This window comes from Zalophus californianus, chromosome Y, assembly GCF_009762305.2.
Source record: "Zalophus californianus isolate mZalCal1 chromosome Y, mZalCal1.pri.v2, whole genome shotgun sequence".
NCBI lineage: Eukaryota > Metazoa > Chordata > Mammalia > Carnivora > Otariidae > Zalophus > Zalophus californianus.
Window position 1 is genome coordinate 406,447 of NC_045613.1, and position 16,895 is coordinate 423,341.

At 35.1% G+C, this 16,895-nt stretch overlaps 1 protein-coding gene across 1 annotated transcript in view; it reads right to left on the bottom strand.

The window, feature by feature from the left end:
- LOC118356607 (probable ubiquitin carboxyl-terminal hydrolase FAF-X) overlaps positions 1-16,895 on the bottom strand; it is a 150,223-nt gene that overhangs the window by 78,606 nt on the left and 54,722 nt on the right. The window contains 6 exon segments of the mRNA XM_035725858.1: positions 288-383; positions 1,375-1,717; positions 4,162-4,249; positions 10,055-10,188; positions 11,961-12,097; positions 16,551-16,757. Coding sequence (XP_035581751.1) covers positions 288-383; positions 1,375-1,717; positions 4,162-4,249; positions 10,055-10,188; positions 11,961-12,097; positions 16,551-16,757 — 1,005 coding nt within the window.

Sequence of the window (16,895 nt, forward strand, 5' to 3'; positions counted from 1 at the left end):
CAAGAAAAAAACGTTTGGGACCAAGGGTCAAATCAGTTAAACTTTTGGCTATCTCAACATAAATAATGAATAATTTTGTTTGACATAATACTAACCACCTAAGGATAATTACCAAGCCAACATTCTTTCAGTTAGTATTTTATAAGGGACAAATGTGGATTAAATACTTAAATATTTTGATGAGTTAAAAAATTAATTTCTAGTCGTAAGTTTAAAAAGCTTCCTCTAAACACAAGAGTACTTCTGACCTAGCTGAAGCAGAAGTTTTTATGCACTTGAAACCTCACCTGATTGACCTGTAACCTGGGGCCAAGGTTTGTATATATCTCTTTAAGGAGATCTATAGCTCTGTTGGCAATGTCATCATTACTCTGAATCACAACCTAGATCCAAAAATTAGAGTATTAGTAACATTCAAGAACTATTTTAACATGGCACTTAAATGAGGCAAGATAAAATTAAATAAGCCTGAAAATAAAGGATTAATATATATAAAATGTAGGTGCTCTGAATAGAGAAATTTGCTTAAAAATGAAAAGGATAAAATAAATTTTAATCAATATTATTTAACTCTGCAATTGGTAGACAAGCTGGGAGATTTTCAAGGAGTAATTCAACTGGTATTACATAATTTTTTTATTATAGAGGTTACAGCTTTTTAAAAATATTTGAAAATCACCAACTTTAATGAAAAATGACAGAAAATCTTAGTCTACCTACAGTTTGCAAAAAAAAAAAAAAATACAAAGAACAAGAAAAACTCAATACAACAAAAATAAAGTAAAAGTTGAAATATGTAACTTATAACAGGTTAGATTTAAGATGGCAACATGATTTATTTACACTACCAAAATGGCAATGTTAACCTTAAACAGAATACAGCTAAACTTTTCTCTGATACTTAAACAAATAAAAAATTAAAGTGTCAATAAAGGTATTAACTCAAAGTTCCTCCCAAGTAAGAGTCTTCTCTTCTGTCCATTATTCATTTTGGCATTAAACATACAATTAACTCCCAAAACCTAAGTAAAAGAGACAACAACTTTCCTGAGGGGTGGATGAAAAACGTGTGGGTAGACAATGGATGGTATACTCATATACATCTGAAAAGATTCTGGGTGAAGTCAAACAAGAATACCAGTGGCAGATGGTAAAAGAAAAAATTGAGGGGGAAAAAAACCCAAGCCACTGGGCAAACAGATGTGATATAAGCAGCAGCTGAAGATGAACAATTTCTCCCCCCAGATTCCTATGACAAACATCAAAGCAGGGGATAAATACAAGTAACTTATAGGCAAAATTATGGTTTAAGTATATTTAAAAAACGACCTCAGGTACAATGTCTGCAAACAAGAGTTCCTACTTCTCACTTACCCTCCAAAGGTAGTCTAATCCTATTAGTTCCAAATCATCCATCATATAGGCTCTTCTTTTTGCTACTAGTTTCCCTTCACGACAATTAACTGCTTTGAAGAATCGTTCAAAACATTTCATTCCATTTTCAGTTAACAGGGAGGGATCAAGCTGAAGCACATTACTTTCAAAGAAGTCCTTATTAATATCAGGATCTAAGTCTGGTTCATCACCCATTAACTTGGAATACCACTTAAAACAGGCTTCACGATCACAAAGGTAAACTGCATTCTCTGCTAAGCATTTCCAGATTTGTTTTGCCTGAGGAGCACAGAGCCACAGTTGGCCATCCTTCAATAAAAATCTTGGAAAAATTTAAAAAATCAGTAATTAAGATCTACATAATCCTGAAACACAATTTATTTCAATATGCTTAAAGTTAAATTTATCACACATAAATTTTTATTACAGCTTAAAGAGGTATTCTTTCAAAAGAATTTATTTCTTACATATAGCAGCAAAAAAACCCAAAACCTCATTTACTTAACAAGCATGTATTTATGATGCAACTGCAAAGTGCCAACAATTCAGCTATGTGACTTCACCTAAATACTAGCTAGAAATTTCTTCCTTGTTCTCTACAAGATCAGCTTTTGAAACCAGATATCGGTTTAGTTTCCTAAACTTATATGGTTTGACTAGAAAATGGCTTATTACACTAAATAACTTTCAGAGGTAAGTGAATTGTTATTTAAGCTCATTTCTATGTCAGTAATCATTAGTATAATATTCAGTGACGTTCTTCTGGGCTTTTTAATTCTGTGACTACTAAAGTCATTAAGTCGGGGGACCTGGGTGGCTCAGTCGTTAAGTGTCTGCTTTCGGCTCAGGTCATGCTCCCAGAGTCCTGGGATCAAACCCCGCATCAGGCTCCCTGCTCCGCGGGAAGCCTGCTTCTCCCTCTCCCACTCCCCCTGCTTGTGTTCCCTCTCTTGCTGTATCTTTCTCTCTCAAATAAATAAATAAAATCTAAAAAAAAAAAAGCCATTAAATTATTATAAAGTAAAATTATGATGGTCTGCTTTAAGTATCTCTTTTTCAGATTCTAATTTCCTCTAGCTTAAGTTGCCTCCACCTACTGTTTACTATTTCTATGAATGACAGTTAAAAAAAAAGAAGCCAATTTTAACAGTAATAATTCTGCATTTAATTCTTTATTAACAATATCATAGTGGCTTCATGTCCAATAAAGTATGAAGTATTTATTTAACATCTGTGGTTTTCTTCTTTTGGGTATTAATTATATACGTTCTCCAAGATCTCCTTACTTTTAAGTCTGTGTATGAAGAGGATTTTAATCCTATCTAATCCTTTGCACCTTCATATATAATTGAGGAACATAAGGTCCAGAATAATAAAATGCAAAAAATGCATTATTCTTTGCAGTAAAATTCAAAACTTTTCAAACTTAAGACTCCTAGGTAAGTTTGGGAAATTACTGGTATCACAGAACCATAGATTTTAAAGTGAGACACATTAGATGAGGAGTCCAGTTCTATCACATGCAGTTATGTGATTTCAAACAAGTTACCTCACCCACCTGAATCGCAGATTTATTTCAAATAGGAATAACAATGCCTCACAGTTTCTATACAGATTAAAGTGAATACTGCAAAGTCAAATATACAGCTAGCATTAACTCTCAGTTCTTTTGCCTTTAAAGCACTGCACTACTAAGTATTTACAGAGCAAGACATATAAAAGGACTTCAGATACTAATCTTTATTAATAGATAAATTCCAAACCATTTTTCTCTTCCAATAGACCTAAAGGATACAATACACACCCATCAACAACAGTAGCCCACTATAGGAGGGATGTCCTTTCATCCAGGTGGTTAAAAAAACATTTACTTTAAGTAAATGTCATAAAATTTGATAACTAGAATTTTTCTCCAGTTCAAATGATATAAACACTTGTACTGGAGAAGATGAGATCAATTCAACATATTATAAAATTGTTAAATGCAGTCATAGATTAATTAGAGAACAGACTATGTCAATCTAACTATTTCTCCACAAATTATTACATGGTTCAGTAACAGAAATCCAGTTATACAACATAGTCCAAGGAGAAAATCCCCCAAAATTAATGAAAATAATAAACACAACAGATTTTATGAAAAAGAGCCTCAGTATTTTTTTTAACAATATTTATGATTCAAATATGCTTTTTTGCTAGGATCTGGTTATTGCATTCCTAAGCAATCTATTATTTAAGCTATCTTTACATATCCACATACACACGTCATTAAATGCTAAACATACTAATTCAGCCTAACACAATATTTAGTTTTTTTTTAAGTTAGGCAATTTTTCCTTAACCACATCTGAATATTACATACAGCTTTAGATTAACTTTTGTTAAAGCTACCAAAACCCTGTTCCTTACTGCCATGATAGCCTTAATTAAAATGTAGTTCTCTAGAGCTGACTGTTTTTGTCTTATACTTTGAAGTATGAAAATGTGTAATGAATGAACTTTTATTTCTAACATAAACTATATTATGAAACATAAAATGCAGTCCTCAAAAAAAAAGACTAAAGTTAAAGCTTAGCAAATAATTTTAAAGTATTTAAAAATGAACACATAGGAAGTGTTACATTAAACTTTTGGCAATGCTTTTTATGTGGGAAAATATGCAGCTGCAGGGTGGAATGGCCACATTAAGTACAGCTATAATGAATATTAACACTGCATTTGTTATCTGTGCCTTAAAGAGAACAGCACTAATTGCTTAAAACCAACCTAAGGAAGTTAAGCCGTTCTTGGACTTCTTGAACATGACTGTATCTACTTCCAAGCCTCACAGTTTGTGGGTCATAGTCTTCATGGTCTGCAAATTAACAAAAATTATGCATAATACACATGTATATCCACATCAATGCTAACTTTTACTTAAGGAAATTATAAGGTCAATAATCACTTATTATCAGGCAACCTATAATAGTGGTATTGACATATCCAATTTTCCCCACAAAATTAACATTTTACATAGCCAAAAGGAAAATAAAATCCACTGATGTACAATCAAAAACTTTTCAGCACAACTCCCTTTCATTCTTCATATATACTGAAGCAATCTGTGAGTACAGTTTATGATGTTTTCCCTCACTAATACTAAAACTTTTCTTACAGGAAAAGAATTTTAGGAAAAGAATTTTAGAGTAACAAATACCACTAAGGGCACTCATAGAAAAATTAGGGTGACTAAGGTGCTAATATATTTGATAGTTATCAAAATACCCCAGCACCAGAGTACCAATGTCTCAAATATTAAATATTTGCCTCAAATATTAAAAAAAACCCTACCCTCCCAATATGATTACAAAAACCAATATAACTGGGCCTAGACTCAGTGGGAAATCCAATTTTTAAAATAAAAAATTAGTAAGTATTTTGGACTTCCTTTATTAATATCATATATGGTAGGTGAAAAATCCTTGGTAGGTGAAAAATCCTTAGTCGGTGAAAAAGAAAAGGAAAAAATTAAAAAGTATATATTGTCCTAAAAATATCATGTACACTATTTTGTGTGTATGTGAGATGTTTTATTCAAAAAGTCAATTCAGACTTATAAAAACCTTTTCTTAAAAAAAAATTCTCGTAAGTCTGTTTATTCAATTCAGTATCAGGCAAAAGAACATCCCAAAAGAATTAGAAGGCTTGGATAAAGCCCTCTGTCTGGAACCAAGCTGGTCTGTATGCAGAACAGAAGATGGGGCAATTAAATGCCTCCAGCAAGCACGGTCAACAATTTAGGAATCAAAGACATTTATTTCAAACTTTTGAAGCAAGTTATAAAGGATTTGGAAATTATACAATTCCTTTTTAGTAATAAGTACTGATACATGTGTTATATATCTCTTAAAACTTGATTGTGTCAGGGACACCTGGGTGGCTCAGTCGTTAAGTGTCTGCCTTCAGCTCAGGTCGTGATCCCAGGGTCCTGGGATTGAGCCCACATGGGGCTCCCTGCTCTGCAGGAAGCCTGCTTCTCCCTCTCCTACTCCCACTGCTTGTGTTCTCTCTCGCGCTGCCTCTCTGTCAAATAAATACAATCTTAAAAACAAAAAAACTTGATTGTGTCAGTAATGATACCAAAGAATTCTAATCCTTTTAAAATTGTTAAAGGCAACCCAGGTTTTCCAAATTTTTCCACATCAGAAAAACAGCAACTGGATGTAAAACCATGACTTACTATAAAGATGGATAATACAGAATGTTTAGAAATGTTATTTCAATTTCAGTAAAGAAAGCAGACCCACATATTATGACTGTTTTGTATTTTCCTTATGAGTAAGCACCTGCCAGCAATTTTACAACTTCTTGAGAATCATCAATTGCACCAAACCTTAAGCTTCCAAAATTAGAGAAAATTTTTCCCACTATATATAAGTTTTCTGGTTTTTCAGAGCACTGAACTTAAAATACTATGAGACTAAACTCTGGACTACCACTTTAGCTGCTTTTTATACCTTAAATACTTTTGTCTAAAAATGTGTGTGGGTTTACTTGGCAGATCAATTGGTGGGAGGAGAGGAGAGCTTTGTGTAACTTTCTTTTTTGATATAATGTTTTCAAAGCATAAAAATAATAGAAGGAACTATACTTTACCCAGATACATATAATTATTTACATTCTGTCCATTTGTTTTATAAGGTTTCTATTTTATGTATATATTTATCAGTTTTGTTAACCATTTGAAGGTAAACTGGATACCAGTTACTTTACCCCTTAAAACTATATTTACAAATAAAAAAGACATAAACCCCAGTATACTCATCTGATTTTAAGATTAATAAGAGTATTATCTGATCCACAGCCTATATTTAAATTTCATCCCAATAACATCCAATCCCAATAATGTACTTTATGCTTTCCTTTTTTCCCCAGTCCAGAATCAAATTTAGGCTCTTATGTTGCATGAGGTCATTTCCTTAAGCCTAGAGATTCCTTAGTTCTTTTTCATGTTTCTTATCTTGATAGACCATTTTAAAGAATAAAAAACTGCTTAGGGTGCCTGGGTGGCTCAGTTGGTTAAACGTCTGCCTTCAGCTCAGGTCATGATCTCAGGGTCCTGGGATTGAGTCCCACATCGGGCTCCCTGCTCAGTGGGGAGTCTGCTTCTCCCTCTGCCTGTGCTCCCCCTGCTTATGCTCTCCCTCTCTCTCTGACACATAAAATCTTAAAAACAAACAAACTCTTGTCCAATGCCACTTAATTTGGGTTCATGTTACCTCTAGTTTCATTCAGGTTATGTAACTTTGACAAGAAATACCACAAAAGATATAATAATTTGTGGAATGATATTCTGATACTATGTCATTATTTTGGTCCTCATCAAAATTTAACTCACTAGTTTTTTTTCATCTGTTATTTTTTCCTATATTTTTAGTTGACATTCTCCTTCATTTATTCATTTATATCACTATGGACTCAAGCACTTATATACTGAAAAGGCTATGATCCATAGTATCATTATTATGATGCTCCAAGTATTACAGATTGACCTAGTGAGCAATAACTTCTTTATCTTTTTGACATGCCAATATAGTTCTTTATATACAACTTATGGCATTAAAATGTTCAAGTCTCATCCTGTACTTTCCTACTGTAGGCCTCCAGAGAGTTACTAGCTCAATAAAATCAAAATACTAGGTAAAAGTACTTTGTAAATTACAATAACCCACAAATATCTAAAAGTTCTTCATGGCTCACAAATAGAAGTGAGGTAGAACTACTAAGTGAACCGAGTCAGAACATGTCATTCTACCAAAGCACTCTTGTTGAATGACCCTTGCAAAGAGAACTTTAAGTTGGCAAGTAGTCCTGAAAATAGTCCTGAAAATCAAATCAGAGAATGGGAACGGGGTACTGCAGTGTCAGTCCTTAGAAAAGGTCTAAATGAATTTCAATGTGTTCTATAATTAGTGTAAGTCCTCATAATCCTTATCCAGAAAGAAAATGACACCTAAAACTCTAAGTGCAAATCAGTGCAAAGGATCCATTCTAATGAACTAAATTGAATTGTATCATACTTTGTTGGTGCATTTAAAAAAATGTGACTGAGGAAATACTGAGGTATATGTAGCTCACTAAGAAGGGGTCATCAGAGCTCATTTTTATTTCCATGTATAAAAGTTGGAAAGGATTTTCGTAAGTTACTAAAAGTAGAAGTGCAATTAGCTGGCCATACCACTGGGGCACTAACCTCTTCCAAAACCAAAGATGCATTCTAGAAACACAATGCAGTGTGGGCAAATGTATAACACCAATGAAATGACGCTGAACAAGTATCAGTGAACTGTGGGAATCTTGTATTATCTGATAGTGTATGTTGTCATTTCAGGAGAACAAGAAACATGCTTCTTATATAAATGTAATCACCACAGTTTGTGTTGTTTTTTAGCTCTAGGTCAGAAGTAATTTAATGTTAAAAGTTTTAGGAGCAAACCCCATTTTAGGGCACCTGGGTGGCTCAGTCAGTTAAGCGTCTGCCTTTGGCTCAGGTCATGATCTCCTGATCCTGGGATGGAGCCCTACACTGGGCTCCTTGCTCATCAGGGAGTCCGCTTATGTCTCCCCCTCTGCCCCTTCCCTCTGCACATGCTCTCTCTGTCTCTAAGAAAAAAAATAATCTAAACTACATTTTAGCAAATATTGACTCCTTTAGGAAATACATAGTCTTGTTATCTTCATTTTACCAATTTGGTAAATTTTAACTACAGAGGCTTAATTAACTTAGAATTTATACAGATTAAGTTTAAACTGTCTAAATTTAAAGCCTGCACTCTTATTTCTAACCTTCCAAAAAAGCAATATAGAGAAGACTATGAAGAATGCTGACATTCTTGGGGAGCCTGGGTCACTCAGTCAGTTAAGCATCCGCCTTAGGCTCAGGTCATGATCCCAGGATCCTGGGATCGAGCCCCGAGTTGGGCTTAGAGGGGTATCTGTTTCTCCTTCTCCCTTTGCCCCTTCCCCCTCTCATGCTCTCTTCCTCTCTCTCAAATAAATACAATCTTAAAAAAAAATGCTGACATTCTTGAGGTCATGAAAGTGAGAGATGCCAAGAACATAGATACAATTTGACTAAATGGAATAGGATCCTAGTGAGGGAGAAATCCACATGTGCCCCATCTGACTGATAGCCTTGGCAATTTGGTTTTTACTGATAATGACATTAAAATAACATAAAATCACATAAAGATGGAAGTAAATTAAACTTATCACTGAAGCTTACTATGTAGGTGATTCCTTTTAGGAAAAGTCTTAATTGGCATTAGGAGGGCTCTCTACCAGGAATAAAATTTAACATCCTAAAAATCTCACGAGAACTACATTTAAAATTCTAGCTTATTCTCACTGATTTTGGCTGCTCTTGCTAGAGAAAAATCACAAAGTTTCATGCCTATAGTACCTTCCCTATCCTATCATTTTGCTAAGGAGGAACACTAGAACCTAAAATGAGGCCAATTATAACATCTGATGCTTAGACTGCTTTTCTAGCCCCAGGACCAGAATGGATACACTGGGTAAAATATAAAAGGAACAGGAAGCCAATGCAATCATTAGGTGTATCTAAAAAGTTGCTTAAGTTTTCCATTTTGTTTCTATAACTTTTATAAAGCTAAGTATAAATCAGTAACAATGTGGGGATCAAACCATCAAACCACACACACCTCAACCATCTAAGGCACAAGCACAAGTACAGAGCCTATTATTCTAGTCAAACAATGAGTATTAAAAATATCCCCATTTTAAATATATAACTCAATTCTACACATTCTGACATAAGCATGTCCACAGAGTAGTACTTTCAGTTCCACATTATGCTCAATCTGGTTTTCAATTGGAAAATGGAAAAATTTTCTTCTCTGTACTCAAATACACAAAATTGGGCCTGTAAGTCAGCGGGGTTTTTGTCTGTTTGTCTATGAATCTGGTGTAATACGGAGGAGGTATAGATGTATGAAGAATACTTTGTGTGTTCAAGCACACACAGATTCTAATAAAACTTTTGATAAGGACAAATAATATTGGAAATGATCTTTAAAGCATCGAGAGTCCTCATATGGCAAATATTAAAAAGGTTTCTGTTGTAAACCAGAGGAAAGTTTATCTTAACATATTTAAACAGTTTCACATTCTGAGAACCAGTAAGAACATGTCATTCATCCTGTAAATTTCTAGTAATTTTTTTGAACAATGGAAAATGTTAATTCGGGGTTATTAAGAACTGTAATGTATTATTCCAGAACAAAGTTGGTCAAAATTAACAAAGGAATTGTTAATCAAGTTTTCTTGAAAAGCAGCGTGGCAAGAAGAATGCAAAAATTTAAAGTAAGTTAGGTAAATACCCAAGAGAGTATCAACCAATGTGGTAAGAGCAGACAGAGCTCCCAGATGTGCAAAGATAAGCACTGAGTAACAGGCCTTGAAAAGCTGACCTAAAGTTTAACTGGTATAAGTTTTGAAAGACCGAGTAGATGTATAAGAGTATTGGACTTGATTTTCTGATCTAGGAAAAATGTATGTATTTTCATTTCTGAGGTAATTAACACCGAGGACAAACAAAAACCAGGGAAGGGAAGCCTATGCTTGATCCCCAATAGTTAATTTTAGTTATTATACATACCTCTAGCATACAGTCGAACAATATTCATGTAAGTTGCAAGGTTTTCTGCTACCAAAGTAACTAAGGCATGATTGTGCTGAAGTTGGTTGATTAAATCATGACGATAAAATACATGGGGACTTCGCTGAGTTTGACTAAAACAAGAAGAACTTAACAATTAGGCAATGAACACTGTTATAACTAAGAATTTACAAAGACTATCCCAACTGCTAATTCAGATGTTTAAAATGTTTTACATTCATAATAAAAATTGGGTCAATATCCTCCTTTTAATAGCAAAATATCAAGCAGTTTAAAGAGAATAATCAAGGTCTCAAAACATAAATATTTATTCTAACATTCTCATCTTATATGAAATCACCAATCAGTATGCTCCTGATTCATATTCATTCATCATTACACCTGATTCAGATATGACATTAATCTTATGTAAGTAACGAAGTATAGGCACAAATTTGCATGAGCAAGCTTATTAGCCCTTAAAAGTTCATTCTGTTAACACTGAATGTGCAACCAATTTTGCCCTGAATATAACCAGAAAGAGACCCAGTTCCCTTTCTATTTTGCCATTTTCAAAGAAACCAATCAATGCTCACTTCATTATTAATCCACTGGTGATTAAATTGCCTGCCTCTGAAGACTATGTAATATCTCATGAATAAATGAGCAAACAAAAAAATGGGTATGTTTGATAAAAGACATGTATGGTTAATCAACCACAATCAAAATATGTCCTTTTAAAAAAATATTATCATAGATTATTTCATGATTTCCTCCAGTATTTATGTCCACGAAGTTTCCTAATTTCACGTAATTTTTCCAGCATTGGAAAATAATCAAAATCCAACCTGAAAAACTAAAGCATAAAAGTGGGATTCTGTAGGGGCTTCTGGGCAGCTCAGGTGGTTAAGCATCTAATTCCTGATTTCAGCTCAGGTCATGATCTCAGGGTCGTGAGACTGAGTCCTGTGTCAAGCTCTGCTTGGGGTGGGGAGCCTGCTCAAGATTGTCTCTCTCCCTCTACCCGCACTAGACCCATCCCCCATCCTGCCTGCTCGTTCACTCTCTCAAAAAAAAAGAAAAAAAAAAGGCATTAGGCAATTCAGTTTGAACAGGAATCCTGTTGACACAATTATATCCACCCAGAGCTGTAAAAAAAAAAATCTTGGCAATCACATAATTGTCTTAAAGAAAACAGATTCTAAATGGTTAGAGACTCTTTCTACAATTACTGCTCGTTAGAGAAACTAGGGTTCACTATCAGGAAGCCTAACTGCACTTAAACCCTGTTGCACTATTCCTAAGATTTTTCCATGTTATTTTTTCTTTACGTGTCATTAGTTCCAGACTGATTACAAGAAAGTAAAAGGTAAATTATTCCCATAACCATAACCACAATCTAGCATCAAGACCAAACACAAAATTAGATCTTTAAGAAAAATCTAAATAGGGGTGCCTGGGTGGCTCAGAGGATTGTTAAGCATCTGCCTTAGGCTGTGGTCATGATCCCAGGGTCCTGGGATCGAGCCCCACATCTGGCTCCTGGCTCAGTGGGGAGCCTGCTTCTCCCTCTCCCTATGCCTCTCCCCTTGCTCATGCTATGAATAAATAAAATCTTTAAAAAAATCTAAATAAAATAATATAGTAAAAATTATCTTTAAATAAAATCTTATTTTCATAAATTAAATCACTTATTATCATCTTGAAACCCATATGGGTAAAACAACCCATGCCATAATGTTTGGTGTATCTGCTAGAAGTCCGAGATAATTCTGAACAAAGAACTCAAGGCAGTATCTTGAATTTGATATTAAATTGCTATTTTAACATTTGATTTTATTGGTATGCTGTTTTCAACATAATATATACATAAAAATTAGAAAACTTTCTATATTAAAAGCCTTACCTCAAATTTTGAGGTGCTTCACCAAACAAACTACAAATTTCTCTTATTTGTTTCAGTGCAGGAATCACCCACTTGTCATTTGTACGAAGTTCTTCTATAAAGCGATCTATCCACTGGATCTTCTGTGTGTCTCGATCCTTAAATACACATACAAAAAGTTAATGTCATACGGACCAGTATTCAACATACTTCTATCTTCAAAGCTTTTATGATAAGGATCACAAAAATTAGGAATAAGTATGTTCTTATTTTGAAATGATCACCAAAGCTCCAAAATGTAAAGTACTACTATAAAAGTTCAGTATTCCAGATTTAGATATATATGCACCAAGATATAAATCCCAAGTTAGGCATATTAACAAGAAATCTGATTTTTTTTTAAAGATTTTATTTATTTGAGAGAGAGAGAGAGAGAGAGAGAGAGAGAGCATGAGAGGGGGAAGGGTCAGAGGGAGAAGCAGACTCCCCGCTGAGCAGGGAGCCCGATGCGGGACTTGATCCCAGGACTCCAGGATCATGACCTGAGCCGAAGGCAGTCGCTTAACCAACTGAGCCACCCAGGCGCCCAGGAAATCTGATTTTAAAATATATGCTCATATATGCAGACTTCATTTTTATTCAGTGTTTTATAAGGTTTCCATATTATAAAATTTAGCAAAAACATACAATCCAAACTGTTACCATATGAGAATGATGTTAGCATATTTTTCTAATAGGAGCAGGGAACCTAAAAATTTTTATTTCATCCAGAAAACAACAGTATGAGAACACTATATGTGAAAAATTATACATCAATTATACTTATATAAATTTTATATTAGATATTTAAAAATATATACATCTTTTATTATAATAAGACTTTAAAAAACCCTACAGAAATGTTATACAAAACAGATGTAAGTACTCACCCTAAAGGCAAACTAAGAATGTTCAAGAATGTTGTAGGAATATATTTCTTTCTAATATTCGGAAATGTGTATTTGCTTTTCTTTCTTTTTAAAGATTTTATTTATTTGACAGAGGGAGACACAGTGAGAGAAGGAACACAGGCAGGGGGAGTGGGAGAGGGAGAAGCAGGCTTCCCGCAGAGCAGGGAGCCTGATGCAGGGCTTGATCCCAGCACCTCAGGAACATGACCTGAGCCGAAAGAAGGCAGATGCTTAACGACTGAGCCACTCAAGTGCCCCTTTGCTTTTCTTTTTTTCTAGGATCACTAGGAATCAGAAATTCACATGAGTACTAGCAAATTTTCAATTGGAATGATTCTATGGAAGAAAAATCAATTCTGTGTTTTATCTCTTTACCGTCTTTTTTGGTCTATTTTTCTCTTTTTATCTCTTTATTGTTTCACTTAAAGTACATTTTGGCAAGCACATGCACATCTCTTTTAGAAATAAAACACAGTTCTTATTTTAAGTATTTCCATTAAATACCATGGACATGCATCCAACAACAGTTTAAAGACTACAAAATATGCTGCAGAGTGTATTCACGAATTTAAGTGATTTTCACTTTACATTCTGTAAGCTAAGAAGAATGGTCTAGTACAGGGGGCCCCTGGGTTACTTAGCTGGGGGTTAGGCATCCAATGCTTGCTTTTGGCTCAGGTCATGATCTCAGGGTGAAGAAACTGAGCCGCATTTAAGTTCAGTACTCAGTGCTGAGTCGGCTTGGGACTCTCTCCCTCTTCCCCCTCCCAGCTTGTGCACACGCCTGTGCTCACTCTCCCTCTAAAATAAATAAATAAATAAATAAATAAAAATAAAAAATAAATAATAAATAAATAAATAATGTGTGTGTATATATATATATATATATATTTTTTTTTTTTTTTTTTTAAAGATTTTTATTTATTTATTTGACACAGAGAGAGACAGCAAAAGAGGGAACACAAGCAGGGGGAGTGGGAGGAGAAGCAGGCTTCCTGCTGAGCAGGGAGCCTGATGCAGGGCTTGATCCCAGGACACTGGGATCATGATCTGAGCTGAAGGCAGATGCTTAATGACTGAGCCACCCACGTGCCCCTAAAATAAATAAAATCCTAAAAAAAAAAAAAGGTCTAGCCTGTAAATATCATGCTTTTTCATATCATTCCCTAGGAAAAAATTTCTAGATGTGCAATTACAGGGCTGAACTCTATGAACATTTTTAAGAATTTAAAAATATTTATCCATGAATATTAAGCATGTCATGACTTGTTAAAAAAGTGCTTTGGGTTGACAGGGCAAGAGAATAAGATATTCATTTGTTTTAAATAACTACACCAAATGAAGGCTGAAGTTGAAAAAGGGAAAACTCTTTTTACTAAATCCCATGAAATCCAGTTTTCTATTAATGTGATAAGACATTGTGCCAAGCAATGATGTGAACAACTAAATAAAGGAGGAAGTAACACTTGAGCTTTTATAATAAGTGTGCGACTTTGAGCTTCTATAACACTTCTCTATTTAATAAAATACAGTTTAAACATCTTTTTTTTTTAAAGATTTTTATTTATTTATTGAGAGAGAGAGAGAATGGTAGAGAGAGAGCATGAGATGGAGGAAGGTCAGAGGGAGAAGCACACTCCCTGCTGAGCAGGGAGCCTGATGTGGGACTCGATCCCGGGACCCCAGGATCATGACCTGAGCCGAAGGCAGTCGCTTAACCAACTGAGCCACCCAGGCACCCTTAATAAAATACAGTTTAAACTCAAGGTCTTCATAACCATTTGAGAAGCTTTAATGGAAAGTCAACTACAATGAATCAATCAACGAAAAATCAAATACTGTCATCCAATCAAATGACTGGACTATCTTTTTTTTCCTTTGATAAATCTGAAACTTCTAAAGCATCACTACAAATCTAACGTATTGTTGCACTATAATTTTTAAGATTTTATTCATTTATTTCGGGAGAGGGTGAGTGGGGGAGGGGCAAAGGGAGAGACAGAGAGAGAATCTGAAGCAGACTGCGGCTGAACACAGAGCCTGACACAGTCCTTCATCTCAAGACCCTGAGATCATGACCTGAGCTGAAACCAAGAGTTGGACACTGAACTGACTGAGCCACCCAGGCACCCCTGGCACTATGATTTTCAAAATTTCCATGTTTCTAATCTACTTGTAAAAGAAAGTAATTAGGATAAATTTTAATTTATCTCTTCTTCAGAAAAAGAAATCAGTTTTATATGGACAGATGCAATTAACTATTCCAGAGACTAGAATGACATCTTCATTCTTATATATCCCAGGTAAAGAATGTTCTCTGCATTTATTCATCCAGCTCTCTGTATGTATATATATGACAGTACTTTCTTTCTTTTTTTTTTTTTTAAGATTTTAGGTATTGGGCACCTGGGTGGCTCAGTCGTTAAGCGTCTGCCTTTGGCTCAGGTCATGATCCCAGGGTCCTGGGATCGAGCCCCACATCGGGCTCCCTGCTCTGTGGGAAGCCTGCTTCTCCCTCTCCACTCCCCCTGCTTGTGTTCCCTCTCTCGCTGTGTATCTCTGTCAAATAAATAAATAAAATCTTAAAAAAAAAAAAGATTTTATTTATTTGAGAGAGAGAGTGCATAAGTGGAGGGAGGAGCAGAGGCAGAGACTGAGGGAGAAGCAGGATCCCTGCTGCACAGGGAGCCCACCATGGGGCTTGATCCCAGGACCCTAGGATCCTGACCTGAGCCGAAGGCAGACGCTTAACCGACTGAGCCACCCAGGCATCCCTGACAGTACTTTTTTTGATTAAGGCAATCAGTGCAGTAAATACTTGAGACTTTGCAAACACTTGGCTTCAAATACGTGATAATATCATCCTGACCTTGCTAGACCTGATTAAATTCAGGTCCAACGAAAAGTGAAGCCCTGAGATAACAAAGAACAACCCTGCCCATCTTTTCTTTTTTTCTTTTAAGATTTTATTTATTTATTTGACAGAGAGAGACACAGCGAGAGAGGGAACACAAGCAGGGGGAGTGGGAGAGGGAGAAGCAGCCTCCCCACTGAGCAGGGAGCCTAATGCGGGGCTCGATCCCAGGACTCTGGGATCATGACCTGAACCGAAAGCAGACACTTAACAGACTGAGCCACGCAGGTGCCCTTTTTTTTAATTCTTTAACCAACCTATTAGAAATATGGCAAAGCACTTAGAACAATCCAGAGAATATAAGAATATTGAGAATATAAGTAACTGTATAAAAATACATCCTTGAAAGCAGTAAATATAAACAGCAATTAAATACAGGGAAAATACAGTGATTTACTTGTAAAGAAAGCTTATTCAGGAAATTCTATTAGCTTCATTAACCTCTCCTGAGCAAAGGAGTCTAAGTACCCTTCCATCCAAAGTCATTATCAGCTTTAATACTTTATGATTCTACTTTACCTTCATATACTGAACTATACTTACTATAAAAACTTGTTTTACCTACACAAATCTTTTTTTTGGTAAAGAGGTAAAAGTGCTTAGTAAATAATATTAAAAAAAAGCTGAAAAGCCAAAGGTAAGTCAATCTTTCAAGATTACTTTAAACACAAAAAATAAGGGAATTATCCTATAACTAACTCATCCTAATGGCAAAGGGAAAAAATGAGTAAAGAAGCACTCCCATACCTGGGAACAACTGTAATCTAGTATTTTTATGTGGGCACTGAGAGCTAAGTCCATGATGTCTACAGGCACATCATCACTATGGGCCAGATTCCAAAGCAGGTTCAAAACTTTGTGTGCCATCACACCATCTTTATCATCTTCTGCAAGACGACGAATCAGCTCCAGTAGCTTTTCACGTTGCTTTTTACTTGCATTTGTCCAACTTGCCTAAAAAAAAGTATAAGTTATGTAAACATCACAAACATCACATTTTATATAACCACTTATATTAAGTCATTACTGTTTTACAAGTCTTTCAATAAACTACACTGAATTCAACACAGCCATACACACAAACCAACAGCT